The sequence below is a fragment of the Falco peregrinus genome, chromosome Z (genome assembly GCF_023634155.1).
Source record: "Falco peregrinus isolate bFalPer1 chromosome Z, bFalPer1.pri, whole genome shotgun sequence".
Lineage (NCBI taxonomy): Eukaryota > Metazoa > Chordata > Aves > Falconiformes > Falconidae > Falco > Falco peregrinus.
Genome location: NC_073739.1, coordinates 36,915,871 through 36,936,870, shown reverse-complemented (window position 1 = coordinate 36,936,870; position 21,000 = coordinate 36,915,871). Strand labels below are relative to the sequence as shown.

At 38.6% G+C, this 21,000-nt stretch overlaps 1 protein-coding gene across 5 annotated transcripts in view; it reads left to right on the top strand.

The window, feature by feature from the left end:
- Positions 1-18,318, top strand: part of SYK (spleen associated tyrosine kinase) — a 54,713-nt gene extending 36,395 nt beyond the window's left edge. For 4 of the 5 annotated variants that reach the window (XM_055790871.1, XM_055790873.1, XM_055790872.1 and 1 more), the window contains 8 exons: positions 1,975-2,043; positions 8,420-8,510; positions 9,196-9,373; positions 10,637-10,846; positions 11,325-11,514; positions 12,885-13,025; positions 13,266-13,378; positions 14,972-18,318. In XM_055790871.1, the coding sequence (XP_055646846.1) occupies positions 1,975-2,043; positions 8,420-8,510; positions 9,196-9,373; positions 10,637-10,846; positions 11,325-11,514; positions 12,885-13,025; positions 13,266-13,378; positions 14,972-15,044 (1,065 nt within the window). In that variant the 3' untranslated portion in view covers positions 15,045-18,318. The remainder of the gene's footprint in view (positions 1-1,974; positions 2,044-8,419; positions 8,511-9,195; positions 9,374-10,636; positions 10,847-11,324; positions 11,515-12,884; positions 13,026-13,265; positions 13,379-14,971) is intronic. The other variant, XM_055790870.1, reaches the window with a different exon arrangement.
- Positions 18,319-21,000: the final 2,682 nt, after the last annotated feature.

The window sequence follows — 21,000 nt, the reverse complement described above, 5'->3', positions numbered from 1 at the left end:
GTGGAAAGCATGCCCAAATATAAAGTTGCTTTGAAGCTAAGAGAGAGTATGACCACTGTAGAAAGATCTGCTGGATGATGTACAAGGCAGGCTGTCCAGCTAATTTCACTGCAGACTGTTGGTGTGTAAGGGCTTGGAGTAAAACCTACAACATTAGGGAAGGGATCTGTGTAGCTTGCTAATGCTCCAAGAACAAATGTAAATAATAAGATGTTACTGTTTCTTGTCCCTTTTTCTGTAATCTGGACATCTGCTTTTTAATGATACTAATATGCTTCCTCCGCAAAAGGAAAGACTTTCTGCTGAGTCTGTATTGGATGTAATTTCTCCGTGCGGAATATGGAGGCTTTCTCGTTCTTACTTCTCTCAGCACGTGTATGGACCGATACTTTTCTTGCCTTGCACCAGAAACTCCATAGCTAGATTTAAGGTGATTTTGATCCCTTTTGACTTTGTAAATTACTTTTTTCTCCATGCACACCATCCCAATACGTATTTAAACCTGCAGAGGAGATTCCGTTATGAGCCTAAAATCAGCTGTTGACATTACAGTGAAGCTGCCAACTGCTGGCCAGTTACCAAATCTCCATTGAACCTCTTCCAGTATATTTTTAGCCACACTTTATCAGATAGTAAGAACAGGCCTACACCTTATGACTACAGCATAACTTCAGACTAGTACTGTTGCTGTCCCTGAGTAATTTCTCTTAGCATGCATTTGTATTTCTAATACGAACATTTGAGTTAAGCAGGATTGCCATCAAGGTAGTATATGCAGAGATATAGAACACAGGGAGCTACTTCCTAAACTCTTCTGACAAGAGTATAGGGAACCACGCTTACCATGTTCAAAAGAGCACTCATACTTCTTTGAGAATTTATCTGCTGCAAATCTGTAGCTAAGAAGTGCTTTGGGCTTCATTTATTCACAATATAGAAAGAGTTTTCTGAGGTAAAAGAAAATAGTGGATTCAATAAGCTTTCTCAATATGCAGTAACTGACTTTTTATCTATCGTCGCTATGAGGACTGTCAAGCATCAAGAAAGTTACTTTTCAAGCAGGAGTAGGGACTGCATGGCTATCCTTCGACTTTTGAAACAAAATATACCTTTTTTTAATGTGAAATCAAACTTATTTAAAAAAATAAAAAGCAACTAGGAAAAATACCAATCTGATCCATTAGAAAAGCTGCCTTTTCGGGGGCGGGGGGAGGAATCCAACTGGGTTATTTAAAACTTCAGCACATCTAACGTAAGAGTTCAAGGGCTGTTTCAAGTGGCTGTGTATGTGGTTCATTATGATCTCAACCTCAGCATAAGCCTAAATGTTTGGTCAATAACTACTGCATCACAATTTTAATTAGGTAGGCATGATCTCTCAGTGACCCCTAGAAATGTTAGTTAAGTCACATTTAATTACATTTATGTATTATTGTAAAGCATATTTGCATTTCTTTTAGAAGTATCCTTATACAGAACATAAGTGCACATGTAAGATGTAAAGCCTGTTAATTTTCATTTGGAATTAGTATCTGTTTCTGTGCTTTTTCCTTCAATAACCATGTTGTCCTAAGGCTACGGTATGTCTCAAGTCTTGTTTGATACATTGCTCATACTTCCAGACACTAAAGTTATCAACTGATTTACATGACTAAATATGCGGGGAGTGGCTAAAGTTCAGGAACAGAGGTAGGGAAAACATACTGTGTAAAAGATCTGGGGAAAGGGTGATGTGCTTAAATTTTAAAAAGGTGTATCTACAGATTCAAGATGGTTTGAGAGTAATATAGTTGAAAGAAAAGTTAGTACTAAGATTTCCTGTAGTACATTTTTTGATGCATCATATCTGTACTTGCAGGCACACACAAGAGAAAGGTTAGGAGTGTTTTGTTCTTATATACATCTGTTTTGTAAGATGCCTTTAGCTATTTTCCTGACACATTTACTGTTCCTCTTTGACATTGTGGTTTCTAGACTTGGGCAGGAGGTGGAATTATCTCAAGACTCAAATCGTACACCTTTCCAAAGGCTGGCAGCAAAAAGGTGCCTCATATAGTCTTTCCAGGTTTTTGACTGAGTTAAAAGGACTTACACTTGACTAATTTCACTCTTTCCCCTCAACCACCCTTTTGGCTTGCAATTACTAAATGTGTGTCTTAGCTACTAACAATCAGATTGTGAGATTTTGTAAATTTTCTGCTTCTTTCCTAACAATCTGCATAATTATGGCCTAGTTTTTATAATTAAATAATGGTTTTGAAGAAATTTTAAAAACAGAGGAACTATTTTTAATTTATTTCTCACATCCCAAAATATTAGTGCAGATCTCAACATGTCTGCAAATAAAATGTGATAAAATGTTTTTCAAAAGCCAGTTACTTACATCAGAACAAAATGGTATTTCTACTCTGAACTATCATTCCTAATGAGAAAATTGGCTTGCTTACACAATAATGCTACTATTAAGCACATTTAGGGAACAATTTGTTAATAACAACCTCAAAATATATTCTTACAGGACCTGTGTGCACAAATCTTGTTATGCATTGACATTAATTACATTTGGACAAATGTGAGATGTCACAAGACCAAGCAGAATGGGAAAGGTGATGTCCAGGAGTCAAGGGGAACCCAGCCCTGTGCTAATGAAAATGCTGTTGCATGGCTGTCCAGTAGTTGATGTAGCTGTAAAGCATGTGGTTAATGAGCTTTGTTTTCATGCTGAGAATAACATGTGTGTCCCTGTGCCACCCATGAGTCTCTTTTCTTGTTTATTTACTTATTTCCAGTTGCTCCTCAACAAAAATGAGATGCCATAAAAGGCACTAGAGGTATGCTGTTCTTCAGAGTTAAAAACTACATTTGACATATACTGTATTTTATAATCCTGCTAAATAATAATTACTCCTTTTTTATAACTTCACTTTTATACTGAAGTACCAATAGCTGTTGTCATCTGTATACACTTACAGGACCCACGTCTCATTTTTAATGTGCTGTCATCTTGTACAAATGCATATATAGGCTCAGGACATGTTCTAAAGCCACCTGAAAAATATTGCCATACTACCACACATTAGACTAAAGAAGTATTTTGGGTCTGTTCAAAAAAGTGAGTGTGGTGTCTGAATCCTCTAGACATGGCTTTGGTCACTCTGCTGTCTGTTCACCTGGTAAAATCTGTGCTTCTCTCTGGTTTCTTTCTGCAGTCAAATACCTATTTCCTGACTTCTGGAGAAGATGCACAGAGTACAGACTGAAGTATATTTGCAGAGAAAGACCAATTGTTTAAGAAAATAATTTAAGAATTCTGATTTGATTATAATTTCTGTGTACTTAACCTTGAATATCCAAACCCATGTATTTCATCATACTGCCAAATTTTGGACTCTAAACAAAAGTCCTGCTCTGAATGTTTGCAAGATTTACCATCCCTTAACCCCAACATGCAGAGTTTACGTGATTAATTAGGCACTTCCCTTATGCCAAAAAATTTCAGACATTAAACGGAAAATTTACACTGCTGTATTTATTTTGTCTTGGAACTTATGGGTTTTTTTGAGTTTCACAAACTGGTCATTTGTATATAATTTTAGGACTCATCAAAAATTTTCAAGCTCTTCTACTCAGTAATGTAGAATTGGCGGTTTAGTGACAATCGAAATGAACTCATGCCACCTACTGGAAATTTAGATGTTTCTGCCAAAGCCCAGGATATGGCTAAGGTCTTTGTCGTGCAGTATTTTGCTGTTCAGTTTGGTTTAGCAAAGTAAAACGACTTTATTAGTCCTACCTATACGTTTTCATTTTTGCAAATCAGAATTATAACCTGAGAAGAAATAGCACTTGCTGTACTGATTGCCTTCAGAAATATTCTTTACTATAAAATTACCATCTTTACTATAAGAATCAGAGAAATTAGAGCTGTCCATTCATATGCTAAAGTAAATAGTAAGTCGGTCTTGTTCACATTATCAACTAGATGCTATCAAACCTGAAGGCCTTATCCATGCATAGAGGGTGGTATTCCTTTTGCTAGAAAGGTATCTTTCGGTCAATGCAAACTCTGCCTGCTGCTTTCCTCTCATTGTGGTTGTGGCTATATTACTATAAAAGTGCAACTCTAGTATAGCGAGTCCCTAATAATGGGAAGAATGCCACATGTAGATTAGCTTAACTGAGGGTACCTGAGAAGTTTAATCAACTAAAATTAAACCCTAGCAGAAGAAAAAAAATATTTTTATGTGAAAATAAGACAGGCTCAAAACAGCTTTCTAGTATGAGAGCGTAAAATGACAGCCTGGCCCATAGTTTACAAGTGTACAAACCACAAGGTGTCGCATAGTATGTGCCAATTTTAACAGGCTTCTCTAGTGGACTCTTTTCTTGTATTCCTTTTTACTGAATGAGCAATTCCATGGTCATTTTGTGGTGCTTGTAAGAATACAGGGAGTAGTCTCCTACTCTATACCTTGGTTGTTTTAAGGCAAAGCTCCCTTTGTCAGAAAAAGATTTGCAGAATTAAACTTGCTGTTTTTAAAGTGTAGGGCAGTGTAAGGACTCTGGATTTAGGTGACAGTTAAGTAAAAAGGAAATTTTACTGTACTATTACCCAGACCAGTGCATGTGCAACGATAAATACCTCCTGCACCATTTCTAGTCAGCCTCACTTGACTTCAACAGAAAAATTCCAACCTTCCTGCTAGAAAATCCTATTCAGAGGTATGTGGGTTGCTACACGCAGCGAATACATAACTGGCAGAACTAAAGAAAAATATCTGAGGTTTTCTGAGTGCTGCACAATATTCCCAAGTTAGTAGTATGAGCTGAAAAGGTTCAACCAGAAATATTAATCAAAAAGACATTGTTAAGCTATTTAATTGAATTGCAACGATAGGGAATATCATTCCACACTTACATTAGTTAACTAAGCCAGCACTAATAATATGCAAGACATTATCACTCTTCTTAAACATGAGCAACTCTCCGAGAACCGCTTTGTTAGATTTGGTGTCACTGTGTCATTTCCAGTTCACAGCTGCAGAGTTTTATTCACAAGCACAGGAGTGATGCACTCATCTTTTTTTAATGCAGTTCCTGTTCTTGAATTGCAAAGAGCAGAAATTCCTCTGTACATCCTTTTTGAGGAGTCAGCTATGTCATGGCTAGAGTTATATTTTTACCGGCTGTTGTGCAGTGGTGAATGGATTCTTGAGGTGTATGCATTTGGTATACATGAATTCTGTTTGGGTAGTCCAAAGTATGCTGGTTCATATGCTGAGACCTAGGGTCAAGAATATTTAACTACCTTTCCAGTCTGCAACTATTACCAATCACATGAGACCTTATGCCCTCCAAGTTTTTTAAAATTTGTGGGGCTATCCATTACTTGCTGAGTACTTCTTAAGTGTTTCTGCCCTGTGCAGCAGCCAGATGAAGCTTACTTCTCAGACCTATACAAGGTGTTGCAGTGAAATTTGCACTATCCATCATTATGATTCAGCCTGCAGTGTTATATTGCTATCAAAAGAGCAGCCCTTCCTCAAGCACTAGGTTCAAGTCTGTTTGAAATGTTGAGTTTATAATTTTCAAAGGCTGTTCACAAAGTGCTTGTGTCTCATTCCTCATAAGCTTGGCTTTTGATGAGGAAAAGTGGCACACAATCTCTTTACTTACCTAAAAATGAAGAAGATCTGCTGAAGTTGTACATGTCTTTGGACTGAATTTATATTCCTTGTTATGTAACAGCAACTACACAAGCTCTATCCATCACTTGACCGTGGAAGGAAAGATGATGGAGCTGCCATGCTTCATTGGTTAGCTCAGAGCTACAGCTACGCCTGTGTGACTTCACGTAATTGTGACTACAGAGAAGGTTCCAGTGTTTTAAGTGAGGGGTGTGCTGTGGAACATATCAAGGCTTGGGTTCAGATATTCCCATCACACTTTTTGGTGCATAGTTGAGGTACTCCCCACAGTGAACAGAGGACAATTGATAGTCCTGTCAAAGCTTTCAAAAAGCAAAGGAGTCCTAGAGTGATGCAGTCTCTTCTAGATGTCATTTTCTGAACACTTTGCATTTCTATCAGGAAGATTATTTTAAGGGTAAAGTACACAAAACGTACCCTTTGAAACTGTGATTCTATCATTCCTAAATATTTCAGAACTTTCCTTCCAGTTCCAGTATCCTGGGAACTGCCACTGAAGAATCAGCATCTCACTCCCTTTCTTAAGAGGTCACCATATTTTTATTGTTTTTTTCCCACTGTGCTTTTGGACACCTTGCCCAAGAAGTGTTAACCAGAGGCTTCCATAAAATCTGTGCAATGTGGCAATCAGCACCTGCTTTATTTGTACTTGTATCTGTTTAGCAACAGGTATTAATGTCAGTCCATACTGCTCTGTATCCACTCAGTTAATTGATTGCAATTACCTTTTGAAATGTAAAATTATCTCCCTTTTAAAGTATATATATAGTTAACATAGGAAGCAAGAATACATCTAGGAAGCTATCCAGTGGAACTGTAATCACTTCTTAGTAGTAATACTGAATGGGTCATAGTAACTAGCAATAAGATAAAAACCCCTAAGTATTCTTGATGTGTTCTGAAGCAACATAGAATGTATGACATGCACAAACTAAAATCAGTATAATTCACTCTGATGAGGTTTTGCTTTGCAAAAGATGGTTAATATTTTTGACTGAACATAATCATTTCCTATGTACATCCTGACAGTGCAGGGAAAGACTGTCCTAACTGTTCACACTGAAACTGCCAGCCCATTACTTGAGAGGTTTGGGATTGCATTCCAATATTAGTGGGGGGGGAGGTGGGGTTAGTGAATGGCCTGTGTGTGAAATAAAATTATACAGGTCTTGGAAATAGTTTTTAACTTGCAGACCTGGCAAGGAATACCAGGCTAGAAAAACAAAACCAGAGCTGAGGATCTTGTTTTATACCATTCAATTGCCTCCTTGATCTTGAGTCTGGCAGGTCATTTTCGTCCCTGACCTCTCTCAGAGCCATCTCAGGGCTCTTGGGGCTGGCCCTGACAGCAAATGGCCTTTCAACACTGTTTCACAAGACTGAATGATTCAAGTCAGAAACATCACCCTTACTATCCCTGATGCCACCATGCTTATCGTCCCACCAGGCCAGAATCTTGCTGAGTGTTGGCATCCTTCTCAGGATTTGCTGTAGTGAAATCTTTTCTGCTTCATCCAGCTGGGTGAATCACTTCATTATGATTTAAAGGTCTTATGATTAGGTCTTAACCTTATGATCAAAGGTCTTAACCTTATGATTAAAGGTACCACCCGGCTCAGGCATTTTCCCTGCAAACTGCAATTTCCAAGTTATAGAACTTCTGATGCACCCAATAATTCACTCCTGGACACTCAAGCTTTTATTTCTCTTTACATGAAAACCACAATGGTTTCAGGCAGGAACTTATGCCACTGCAAGCTTCAGTTATTAAAAAGAAGTATACTCAAATATTTGCAAAATGGCCCTATATCCAGTGTTTTGGAAGTACAATGTATGTTTGTTTCCTATTCGAACTCATCAAACTTGTGTTGGTATTTGAGTTTCTGGGTTTAAATGCAGTCTTAGGAGGCTGAAGTCACTCATGAACATAGTAAAATTTCTATAGATTGTAAGCAGGTTACCTCGTCAATAGTTTATTGTGCCAGACTTGTCCTTCAGCCAAGGAGCTCCAGAACACACTGTATTTCTGCTGACATGCTTTGGGTGGTCCATAGTATTCCTCTGACAAACAGTAAAGGCAGAGGGATTATATTTGAACCAGATGTTCAGCTACAGTAAGAATTAGGTCATTTTCAACCCCCTTAGAGCAGACTGTCTGGTCCATGATGTTTGTCCATGATGTTACACAAGCCTATTAAAATAATTATATTTTACCCCAGTTTCTTCCAAGTGGAGTCACTCTATAACATCCACAAGAGAAACAGGGAAGTATTATTTGTTCTCATTTGTGCTAGGAAATTCTCTTTGGCCTAGATATGAAAAGACAGAACTTGGAGAGGGAGGAAGGACAGATTAAAGAGAAATCCTTATGACTACTTGTGTTACAAGGCAGATTTGAAAAAAGCACGTAATTTTAATGTCTGCAGAATAAGATTTGTGCATGACCCATTCCAGTTAATTCTCTCAGATCAAATGCTCTGAAATATTTGCAATAACTTTTTATGCTTTAGCAATGTATGTTTCATTTGGCCTGCATATTTACTCAAGCAATAACCTCCAGAATGAAATAAATTTTGTTGGATTATTTTCTTACTTTCTGATTCTCATCTATGTGTGTCTTGCAATCATTATGCCATAATCCTTGGGGGAGAAAAAGGCTTTTAACTTACCTATTCATTGCTAAACATAAAACCTCTATTTGTGTGCTACAGCTTCAGACAGCTATTGGTCACCTGCCTGATGAAGCACCTTTTAATCCTTATGTGCTGCAAAGGAAGAGAGGTCTTACAGGAGCAGGAAAAGGTAGGCAGAGTAATTTATGTCATTAATCAAATTTCCTTCTTTATGCCAGAGATCTCTCCTCAACCCATACTTCATTTTTCTTGCATATATTTCACATCGTGTTGTGTATTGGTTATAGCCACTATCATAGCTGAAGCCTGGTAGCTGAAACTGCCAGATGTCACCATCTGTAACAAATATCATTTAGCAGAAATCATTTTTTCCATGTTGAAGTGAAATATTATTACTTCCTTGACTCTAAAAGCTGCATCCTTGCACTTCACAAAAATAATTGTGCCCTGTTGCATACACAGTGCCAAGCTGGTGCTCATGCTTTCTGTAAAATGTAATTAAAGATAGGTACCTAAGAATGAACTACATATAAGGCACCATTCTGAGTGAATCGTCTGAGGCAACTAATTGGAAGTACTAAGGAGAAAGGTCAGCCTTTAACACTCCTGCTGTAGAGGAGACTCCTGGCTTCACATTATGTAGATTCTCAGTAGTTAAGGCTTGTCACCAGTTGGAAGTCACTCTCTTTTGGGGTGTTCTAAAGTGCTTGTATCTGGACTGCCTATGTTTTCTTTATAATGCCCTCATAAGTCAAACACACTGATGATCCTAAACATAGAAAGAGTGAATATAGTAGCTGTGGCAGCAAAAGTGTCTCACATAATGTCTAACTTTTTCATTGATTGAACTGCAGGTGATCAGAGAGAGGCCTTACCCATGGATACTGAGGTCTATGAAAGTCCATATGCTGATCCAGATGAAATGAAACCAAAAAATGTCACTCTTGACAGGAAATTGTTAACCTTGGAGGAAGGAGAACTTGGCTCTGGCAACTTTGGTACTGTAAAGAAAGGGTTCTATAAAATGAAAAAGTAAGCATTTACTTCTATTTTCATGGAGTCTAGTATGTAAAATCTGTAGCCTTTATTTTTCAGAGCAGCAGTAATCTTTGCATGTCATTTGAGATGACAGACTGTACCTAAGTAATTCGGTGGAGATCACCAGATGCTGTCTTTGTACATACACTCGTTCACCTATTTTCTATACACTCATTTTCTTTTCCTCTGCAGACACCTCTTTGCCTGCAGCATACTCACCTCCTAGACATTATTTTTGTCTGTAAAGTGAAGTGCCCCTTATGACTATTTTCTCTCCTGTCAGGGATAGCGGAGTGTGCAGTTTGCTGCCTTCCTCCCTAGTTTGTATGGGCAGTCATGCTACCCAGTATTTCCCATCTGCACAACCTCTCTTTGAGAAACAGTGTAGTGTGCCATGGACAGCAAAGAGATTTTCACCTAAAATAAGTGTAATAAATACCTGTTTCATGAAGCTGGAATGTTGATTTTAAAGAAGACAGAATATGTCACCTCTTTTATCATGTAATTGCAGTAGGAACAGACCCTTTTTATACTGGCAGAAGTGGGAGCACTTGACTGTTATGCATTTTCATAGTAAAATGTTATCAGTATATTATGCATGGGCTGATTATATATACACTTGCACCACTTGAAGGTGGAGGCATTTCTTTAACCAAGGTTTTCAGGGCCAGGAAGGATTTTTCTTTACCTTCTACAGTCTGAGGGGATTTGAAGGGCTCCAGCCCCAGCTTGTGCATTTGCAAATCTTGTTTCACACTTGAGCTCTGTTGATCTCATCAGTTACTCTTTCATTTAGTTGTATGAGCTGAGGATCGCAGACGTAGACTTAGTTTCTCCAGGTTTCAGAGCACTGCCTTGAGGCCTTGCAATGCTGCGTGTTCTAGTCTCACCCCCAAAACACCTCAGTGCTTAGAAAGGCCTTTATAGCTGTTCTTGCCAGAAAAGCTTTATGGCATTCTTGCCAGAATGGACAAGAAGATTTTTGTCTGGTACATTTGTTTTCAGGTTTGTGAAGATATTTTTATGATAATCTATAATTTTCACAGGTTCTTTTCATTCCCTCTCTTATGCTTAGGTGTCTTCTGACTATTTGATAGAGAGATGTTCCTGTTATAGTTGGGTCTTATCCCCTCTGAATGTCAATTCTGTCTTTCGTCACAGTTAGTACTATGCGCACAGTCACATCAGATGAAGATTGTGTGCATTTGCAGGCAGATTTTTCAGCAACTAATCCCAGAAATGGATTCTTTTTTGTAGGGGTGCCAAGCCAGTGGCTGTAAAAATTCTTAAGAATGAGAGTAATGATCCAGCCGTAAAGGATGAATTACTGAGAGAAGCAAATGTTATGCAGCAACTGGATAATCCGTATATTGTCCGAATGATAGGCATATGTGAAGCTGAGGCCTGGATGTTAGTAATGGAAATGGCTGAACTTGGGCCATTGAACAAATTTTTGCAAAAAAATAGGTACGTAAGCTTTGATTCCATTTCATAGGATTTATCCAAAGGGGAAAAAGATACAGGTCTGTTTCCCCCTGCCGCACCACCACCCCCACCTCCCCACCCCCACCCACCCCCTTTTAAGGGCAATTTTAAATTGGTATGTTGTTAATGTAATAATTAATGATTCCAGTTACTCTTCACTAGGATATGATTATCTTGTACACATCTCCTAACTGTCAAATATTTCTGGTAAAATAGTGCATTTTGAATAAATGAAAACATTTTCCCATGTCCTTCAATTGCTCATTTATTAATATGATCACACATCATCTTCCTCGGGACATTCTTATGCTGCCTGTTCTAATTAAAGCTTAGCTAACATAAGTAGATCAAGTTCCTGGTGTGATATGGGGAAGTTCATAGTAAAGATTTATATTTGAACTCCATGAAAAGTTATGAAAATGAACTCCTGACCTCTTAAAAAATCAATTATGATTTTCAGACATGTCACGGAGAAGAATATAACAGAGCTGGTTCATCAGGTTTCCATGGGAATGAAATACCTGGAGGAGAATAACTTTGTTCATAGGGATCTGGCTGCAAGGAATGTACTACTAGTCACCCAACATTATGCCAAAATTAGTGACTTTGGACTTTCTAAAGCTCTTAGTGCTGATGAAAATTATTATAAGGTAAGGTTTGCACAGACCTGAAAGCTGGTAGTAGCATAGCTTAATGAGGTTATCTTCAGTTGAAGTGCAGTTCTTTTTAAAAGTCAAAAATCAGAAATAATGTGTATTATTTTATAGCCTGATAAAAGGTCACTGACTTTCAAAGTGTGTTCAACACTAAGAGATGTGTAGGGACGAAAAAAGCCAGTCCCTTCTTTTATTTGCTTATTCCTTTACTTTAGTTTTGGTAAACTTGTCATCAGAAAGTTGAAATATATGGTGGAAATGAGATACCTCCTTATATAAAAGGAGGAAAATCTCTTTGTTGCAGAGATGAACTTTTGTACACTTACAGTTTTCACCGTGTCCAAGGAAAATTTAGGCTAGTACACTGTATTATTGTCTAACAGAAATGAATCTGGGGAGGTTTTTGGAAGACTACCATTGGTAAATAGTAATTTGATCTAAGTAGAATTTGTTTAACTTGGGTTTAAATTTGTTGGATCTCTGTACAGCTAAAGGGACTGAAATAACTGCCATATTTAATAAGGTAAAACATCATGGGAGACAAAGGCTCTAAGTGTCTCCATCTTTTTTTCTGATACATTGCTTTTGCAGTTCAAATTATTTCTTCCTTCTGCCTGTTCCCTTTCATCAGCTGTTTAAAACTAACGGCCCAACCATGAAACAGTGCTGAGGAGGAGCAAGCATATACTCTCTTCTGATGACCTTCGTATGGGAATAGTAACTGCTGTCAGAAAAGGGCTGTAACATCTTAAATCACTGCCACTAGCCTAGCCAGAGCTGCTTGTCAGAGGTTTGAGAACAGGTATCAAAGGCCCATTCCCTTTACAACTCCACATAATGCAGTGGGGTTCTTTCACTAGCTCTAGCACTGTGCTGGAATAGCTTGACATTAGTATTGTCATAACACAGTGTTACAGCATAATTTAATCAAACTGCAGTTTGCCACAAGGCAGTCACTGTGCTTTGAAACGGAGCATCAACTTCAAGTAATGAGACTCGGTGTAACTGAGTGCATATCTCCTACCCTCTGCAGAGAGCCTAGATGAAAAATCTTACTTTTAAAGAGCAACTTTAAATTAAATGCCACTAAAAACATGACTCCAGGTCATTTAGCTAAGCTTTGCTTTGCTGTAGATTTAATTTCAGTACATTATTTTGAACATGGAAGATCAGGAACAATTTTGTAACAGTTTTGAAGAAGCTGCTACCCATTCTCTCAAATGTGAACTGCATCAGAAATGTTATGGTACTTAGTACAAATGTGTTCAGGTATAAGTTAACCTGGCTTATATGAATTCTAATGAGTTTACTATTATCACTGTCTCTAGCCTGCTTTTTTTCCTCTCTGTTATGACTTATTTTAGGCACAGAGTCATGGAAAATGGCCAGTCAAGTGGTATGCTCCAGAATGCATGAATTTCTACAAATTTTCTAGCAAAAGTGATGTCTGGAGCTTTGGGGTTTTAATGTGGGAAGCTTTCTCTTATGGGCAAAAGCCATATAAGGTGAGTAGTTCTATCTGGCAATTTTTTTTCCGTAAAAAATTAAGAGCAAATTTGAACCAGTGCCTTTTCCTACCTAAAAAGGGTTATTGCAGGCCAAAGCAGGCCTTAGCACCCCATCTGTTGCAACAAATGAATCAAAGGATAGCCCCAAAAAAATCAATTCCAGGCCTCTGCTTCATACTAGCATGTGTACTGTAGTCTTTTGCAAGTCAAGTGACTGTTCTGGTCACCCTGTTCCAGGGAATGAAGGGTGGTGACGTTGCGCAGATGATTGAAAGAGGAGAACGAATGGAACGTCCTGAAGTCTGTCCAACAGAAGTCTATGATCTAATGAAATTGTGTTGGACATACAAGTGAGTGTAATGTAAAACTCTCTCCTTTAATAGAAATATATTGTAATCTACTTAGTTAACAGCCAGGAGGAGGTGGGGGAGGGGAGGGTATTTCAAAGTACATCCTTTCAACTGGTATTTAACTTACAACCTCTAAACTAAGATGTCAGTTGCACCTTGAAGTGAAAATTATTTGCGTTACTGAGTGTACGACAAGAAGCTGATCTGACACAGCTGGTTTTGCTGAAACAGTTATATACAAAAAATAGGGTATCATCATAAACAAGAAAATCCACAAAATGATCAGTCTGATATATTTGAAAGTTTGAAATTGAGCAAAGATTTTTGTTTCATTTTGGATTGTATTTTGTTTAATTTTCATTTCCAAGACTTATTTTTACTGAAATGTCAAAGTCGTATTGCCAAATTATTCATTCCTTCCTCAATAATTAATTGTTTTGACCTATTTTTCTCTTTTTTCATTTCTGAATATAATCATATTGAATCCCACATTGACTTCCTATTAGTGAGAGGCGAAACATTTTTTCAGATCATACCTAATATGTCAGAAACACTTTTTCTGATTGATAACAATTTAGAAAGAATTATGAAATGTAGAGGGATATAAAAAAGAAAGCCTACATATTATTTTAATTAGTATATTGTAAAAAATATTTAAAATATTTTATTATTTATCTTTTTAAATTATTTTGTTAAAACTTATTTTTAGCTGTGGGAAGGTCTCCATAAAGCATCCAAAGTCTACTGTAATGTCACTTATTCTTCCAGTTCAACATATGGAGAATATTTGTGTCCAGTAAAGGTCTCTGCATTCCATGTAAGGAACTGCAGTATTTCACTTTTAGGTTCCTTGCTCATTCGTTAGTTTTATTGCATCTAGTACTCAAGAAAGAAAATGGAGCCATAAAATAATTTCTGCATTTTAGTTTGACTCAAAGAATGTTGCAACAGTTCTAGAGTGAAAGGGATCATTTTTTGTTGTGATTAATAACCATATCATAAAGCATGATGCTTTTAATGGTTGTACTGAAATATATTTAATATTGGAAAGAAAAAGAAATAAATTTAAAAAGATAGCTCAAGTCAGGTGGTGGATCTCAATATGTAATGCATTATTGTAAGGACTTGTCAGTTTAATTGTGTTCTCCTAAATCAACAAAGAGTTGCAGATAGAGGAAAGACAGACAGTACAGCCATATAATGTATGTCTAGGCTTCTTTCAGTGATGCTAAGCCACTCTGTATGACTGTAGTACCCATTATAAGGCAGGTAATACACTGTAAATACTCTTTTCTTTAGATTATTACTGAAGTAAATAAAGTAGAAAATGAAATTGAGTTGATTTACCATTTCTTTCTTGTAGTATCTTCACTGACCACAGAGTACCAGGCATGATAGTAAATCCACTGACTGGATGCTCTGCAGTGACATTTGCCACTTGTTCATTTTGTAGCATCATTTTGGTAGCCTTAAAATATTGTGGGCACCTTTGGATGAGTTATCACTGAGATAACATCCCAAGCATTACAAAAGGCCCATGCACTTTTACAGCTTTCTCCTTCCTACATAGTGAAGCTTTTTGTCTTTCCACAGTGTTGAGGACCGACCAGGATTTGTTGCAGTCGAGCTGAGATTACGTAACTACTATTATGACATTTCCCACTAACAGCATGAAGAACAGCAGCTTCCTTGCCTCCAGCCAACATGCTCTGATAAGCAGTTCAGTTTCTGAACCAAATGACTTAGATTTTTGTACTGCCACTTTCACCCTGCAAAGCTCAGAGCTAAACCCTCTGTCTGCAGGCTTGCCTTTTCTTGCCTTCTGTACAACATCCAGCCCTGGAATAGTGTTGAAAGTGCAGACGCCCCAAAGCAGGGAGCAAGGATGTCAGAGCAGATGCTTATACTTTTGCTACGTTCCATTTAATTTTATTTACACTTTTATTGACATTATATTTTGTTGTCATGTAAAAACCATTTAATGTCTTTCAGACCTCTTCCTCTCCTGTACTTGAATGTGGATAGGAATTTAGATTCTTGTTATTAATATTTTTAGCCCTCAAATGCATTAAGAGTTGTTTCCAGCTTTCCAGCTCCCCAGTGAGGAATACCATAAATGTTTCTCACTGTGCAAGAAATTTACTGTGAAAGTGTGTCTGTTGCTTTGACTGATAGCGGATTTGATTTTACCCCCACGCCCCTTTAAAATCAATTGTGTTCTTTTCAGTAGTAATGTAGGCAGAGGGGAACTGGGAGATGTGAATTTCTAACATCATCACCTCTTTTAAATGTGACTAAGTTCTGTTCCTTATCTCATGTGGAAGCCCAGCTGCCCCTCAAGGATTTATCTTTTTTTTGGTGAAACCTGGGAACTCAGGGGCTTCCTCTTCCCTTGGAACAAAACATATTGGCACCTAAGACAATGATTGTGGTTTTAACGTAATCTCCATCACTGTATTCCTGAAAAGATAGCTGTACAGTGAAAGATGACAGAGCAGCAGCTTACTTTCTCTGTGCTGTTTCAGCCTTCTCCACATAGCTTCATCTTTTCCATATATCTCTTTGGTTATAACAAAGCTGCTTGTGTTGTGTTTTAGACAGCAATAATTCCTTTCTTTTTTCAAACCTTTATTGCAAAGCGTTGTAACAATTCACCACACCTTATCATATCTAAAGCTAAATTTCACGCCTAGCTCAAATGTTTTAAAACAGGTGTGTGGACATCAAGTTTACTTTTGTCCACTCCTAAATGTTAGTATTTGTCCTGTTATTAACTTCTGTGAGCATCTCAGGAGAAGGTTTTTGTCTTACCACTCTTTTGTAGTGCACCATACATCTCCATTAATGTGCAAGTATAGCAATAGTAATAACAAATAATGTAATCAACTTCTGATTCTGTTTTCCCCTTTATGCTTTGTTTGTCCAATCTCATTTTAAGTATTACAGATATCAAAAATTTCTATCATTTATTACTCACTAGCAGCTAGCTACTTTACTGGCATTTACATTACCTTAGGAGTCTACATGCATTGTATCTACTAGATATAGAGATTTTAGAAGAATATGAAGAATAAGATTTAGAGTTAGATATATTTATTGCATATGACTGGTTAGAACATATGTGTTTAATTATGTGAAGAGGGTATTCTTAGAGGTGCAGTGATATTTTTTTCTCTAGCAAGGAAACTGGTTGGGCAATTACAGTAAGAAAGTGTGAAATAATTTTCATGAAAGAGATCAGTATAAACAAATGTAGGAGTTACTGCTGTGTTTTTGTTTTTGTTTTCTTTTTACTAGATTTCTGGTCTATTTTGCAAAAAAATCTGGTGACTTTTGGTAATTTAATCTTGGGTATCCAGTACAAGACACTTCATGCTACTGAAAGATATTGAGTGCAATAGACCACCACCACAAATGTGACCAAGATGATTTTTTTGTTGTTGTTTTTAAGAAACATTTTTCTACAAGAACAGCTTGTGAAGAAGTTAGCCATAGTTATATGTAGGTGTTTTGTCACTTCAGTCCTGTTACAGAGAAATTGTTAGCTCTACATGTGCAATTAGTATGTTCATGGGGATATTACTTATAAACAAATTGCACAAATCTCTGCTAGTCAGTGAGTGGCAATGCTCAGTTTCCCTGAGAAATCAATCTATCTGTCTGTCTGTCTATCTATCTATCTATCTTTAAAATATATATATCTTTAAAAGTTTTATCTGATGCAAAAAGGCTGGAGGAATATTTTTTTTTCCCCTCTCTTCTGAGTGAATGTCATTTTCTGGTGTTACTTGATTATTTTTAGCTTTACTGTTATGTAATAAAAGTTTACAATGAGAAGATAAAGTATTGTGAAAGAAATTGATTAGGTTTTCAATTGAAATTAAAGACACTGTTTTACAAAATACATTGTTTTAACAAGAATCCTTTAATATTTAAGTGCTTTCTAAAAAATGCTGATGCTGGGCAGAGCATGTATATTTACTGAGTTATTGTGATTGTTGTGAAAAATTAAGATTCCCCTATTGACACTGAAAGGTACCTGACACAACAGATAAGCCCACTGAAGCCTGGGCTGCTTTTGAAGCTATTCAGGGCTAGCAGGAAAATCTCCTAAAATATGCATGTTGTTATTACACATAAGCCTTTTCAAGTGCGTAGAAACTCTGGCCTAACTGTTCTACCTTCCCACTTGCGGGACTGCACCATCAACTGATACGAAGGGGCTTTTGTCTTTTGGCAGTCTGGGTTTGGGTGTCTTTTTATTTTTAGATCGACTCATGTCAAGTGTGCCATTCAGCAGTGTAGCCCCACAAGTAATTGTCACAGCAGAGTTTGGGGGTAGCGAACTGCAGCATGGAGGATGGAGGGCTGGTGTGAGTAACCTGGAGAAGAAGCAGATGATAACATGTATGAAGGGTTTTCCAGTGGAGCAAAACACAGCATGACTACAACTTTGGTTAGGATTCAAACCTACAAAACCGTGGAGTATTTCCAGAGCATGGGAGGCCATGCACCTTTACGGAGAAGACCCACCCAAACTTCTGGAAAACACCGGCGCAATCTCCACCTGCTTCAAACACTATGCAGAAAGGAGACTTTTAATCAGACCATGGAAAGTAGCCGTAGCTGTCACACCTGAAATAGTCACAATCGAAATGGCAGGTTTGATGAAGAGCCCTTGGGAGAGTGGGCTGTGGGGCTGTGCAGCCCGACCCTGCCAGGAGGTGGCAATGCCCAAACGTGGCTGGACTGATGCCCCTGTTGGAGTGTTTCTGGCACTCTGCCTCCTGCCCAGCAGCTGCTGTGCCTCTGCAGTACAGGGGAACTTGTTCAGCCATTTGCTGCTTGCTGTGAAGCAAAGGTCCATGTGAAAACAAATTGTCAGTGATTTCTATCGTGAATGGTTAGCTGTGGATGATTAATAAAGAATTCTGAGACTGTATCCCCTTGTCTTTTAAATTATACCAGTAGCGGGGAACTGCAGGCAGAAAGGTACAAAGTATGTCCCACGCATGCATAGAAGGGAGTGAGTGTGGCATCTGGACTGAATAGTACAGGGGAACATTAAGCCAGACATTGTAATTACTAGCCCTAAGTTTAGTGAGGACAGAAAGCTTGTAAGTCATGCAGAAAAAGAAAGGCGGCGGGGGGGGGGGAACAAAACCAAAAAAAACCCATCACCATCTGATTCTTGACAGTGAAGAGAAACAGCGGTGAAGGAAAACAAAAACAGTATCAGACTTAAAGCGATTCCAGACTCAGATGGAAAAAAGCCAGTTCAAGAGCCAGCATCACCATTCCCCATCAGCATGTCCCAGTGCTACATGCCACCGTGTGATGTAAAACCACATCTGGGCCCCGGCTGGCCCTGCTGGGGCAGCTTGCGGGTCCGGTGGAGGCAGGCAGTGGTTGTAGGGCTGATGAGCAACAGCCAACTAACCCCTGCTGTAACTGAGGACAGCTGGGGGCTGAGACGCAGACCCTTTTACTGGGGCAGCCAGGTATTGCAGCTGGAAAGGAGGGGAGGAATGAGGGCGGAGCATGCAGCAACTATCAGAAAGACTAAGTGTGTAGGGAAAGAAATTGTCTCCTATTAGGTTGATGAATAGTACGGAGGAAAACAGACAAGCCAATGGCATACACATCTTCCTTCAGGCTTGTATTACACCACAGATTCCTGTGAAACAATAGCCAGAGTGATGCAGCAGAAATCCAGCTGAAAACAACAGTCTTCCAACTACCCAGAGCTCTCTGAAGCCAGGCTAGCACGGTGTATCAATCTCCAAGTAGGTATTTTTTCTTTTCTGTCATATATGTGTTATTTGAGGTGGATACCCACTGGGTTCCTTGGCATATAATTAACTCTGCACCAAGTAGAATCACTGCTTCCCTGGGGCAGTGGAGATGTGCACATTTCTCAATAACCAGAGAAGCAGCGGAAACAAGAGGCAGTTGGGGAAAGCATTGCATTGCTGTCCATTAAAATTCATAACTCAATGTAAATAGCACCTGGATGACCAGTTCAATATAAACATGCACAAATTATCAGCTCCTCATGTCTGCCTAACATCACAAGTGCCTTAAACTGGCAGGGTAAGAGCATTTTAGGCCCTCTCCTTGCTAAACCCTTGTAACAAAGTGCTTCTGGAAGAAACCCACTGCCACACAGAGGCAGCCACAGCTGCCCACCTGGCACGCCACGAGCCACAGTGAGTCAGTACGGCTGAGTGCCGGGCTGCCCATGCTGTTTGTCATGCAACAAAAAAAAAAAAAAAAAAAGGAACTTCTCAAAGAAGGGTTCAATACCACAAAAAGTAGCGTGAGCCATCAGCCCACACTGCAGCACAAGCACAGCTTTGCATAGCTACTCACTTGCCTGTCCTGCCACATTTCCACCAGGCAGTGGTTGGATTGACTTTAACATCTGTTCTTTCTTCTTCCTGCTTTGTTAAAGTGAAATTGTGCTGGTTTTGGGAACAGCAAGAGGGCCAAGGCTGTAACTGCATGCCTATGCAGCAGAACAGGTAGCAGAAGGCTTTTATAGCTGTCTTTTGCACAGTTTGAAGACTTTGCTTTAAAAACATTACACAAACGCATGCACGTGTGCATAGTTTCTTGTGATTCTTTCCTACCTGTGTTCAATGACACCCTGTCCTACTGCCTCAGTTCTTAATACATAGCCACTGTAGCTGTATCTTCAGATCTTGTTTCAATTTAAGTACAGATTTCATCAATGTTACCAAAATTTTTCTATAGCTGACTAGTGTATCAGATCCCACTTCCAGTACCCTGAAGCAATGACCAGCTGGAAAAGAACTGCTGATATTGGTCTTGAGTCATATTTCTAGAAGACAGCAAGGAAACTGCATGGAAGAGAACAGCTGCAGGGGACAGGGATATATCAAGAGATACACCAGAGAAACAAGCTCACCAAGCTTGCCAAAGAACAGGACTTGGGGGTGTTTTTTCACTTTACTTTGAAGCAGTTGTAAATGGACTGTTTGGCTTGGTTGGATGACTCTTTTTCCAACAAATGTGTAATTTGGAGCCAATCTTCCCTGTTTTCCTCAGTAATGACACCTATTAGCCATATCTGGGTATAAACACCTACATTACCAACATAATTTTGTTTCACCAAGACTTCCACTTTTACCAGTAAATCCTCCAGACTGGGCCATCTGTATGTGTGCAACTACATTTCTCTTCTAGCAGCTTCCACGTGCCTCCTTCTTCTGACTACTATGCAAACACATTCTTCAGTTACAAGAGGAGCAACCGCACTCAGCCCTCTCCCAAAGCCCTCATGCTCCCTCTGATGGTCACAGGACAGCACAAAGAAATGATGCACAATAAACTTCAGCCACTGCCAAGAGGAAGGCTCCTAACTAACCTCTTTCTCCCAGCATGGCTGATTTTCTAGATGATATGGTCTCTTTAAGAAAGCAAATAGCAAATGGTACAGATATCTAGTATCAGATGGCACTGGTGTAACAGGACACACACGCACACCTTGCACTGAGGAGCCACTTCAGTTTTTGTAGGCTCCCAACCCACAAGAGCAAAAACTCTTTTTTTTTCTTTTTTTTTCTTTTTATTTTTCCTTTGCAAATGTGTTGTTGACT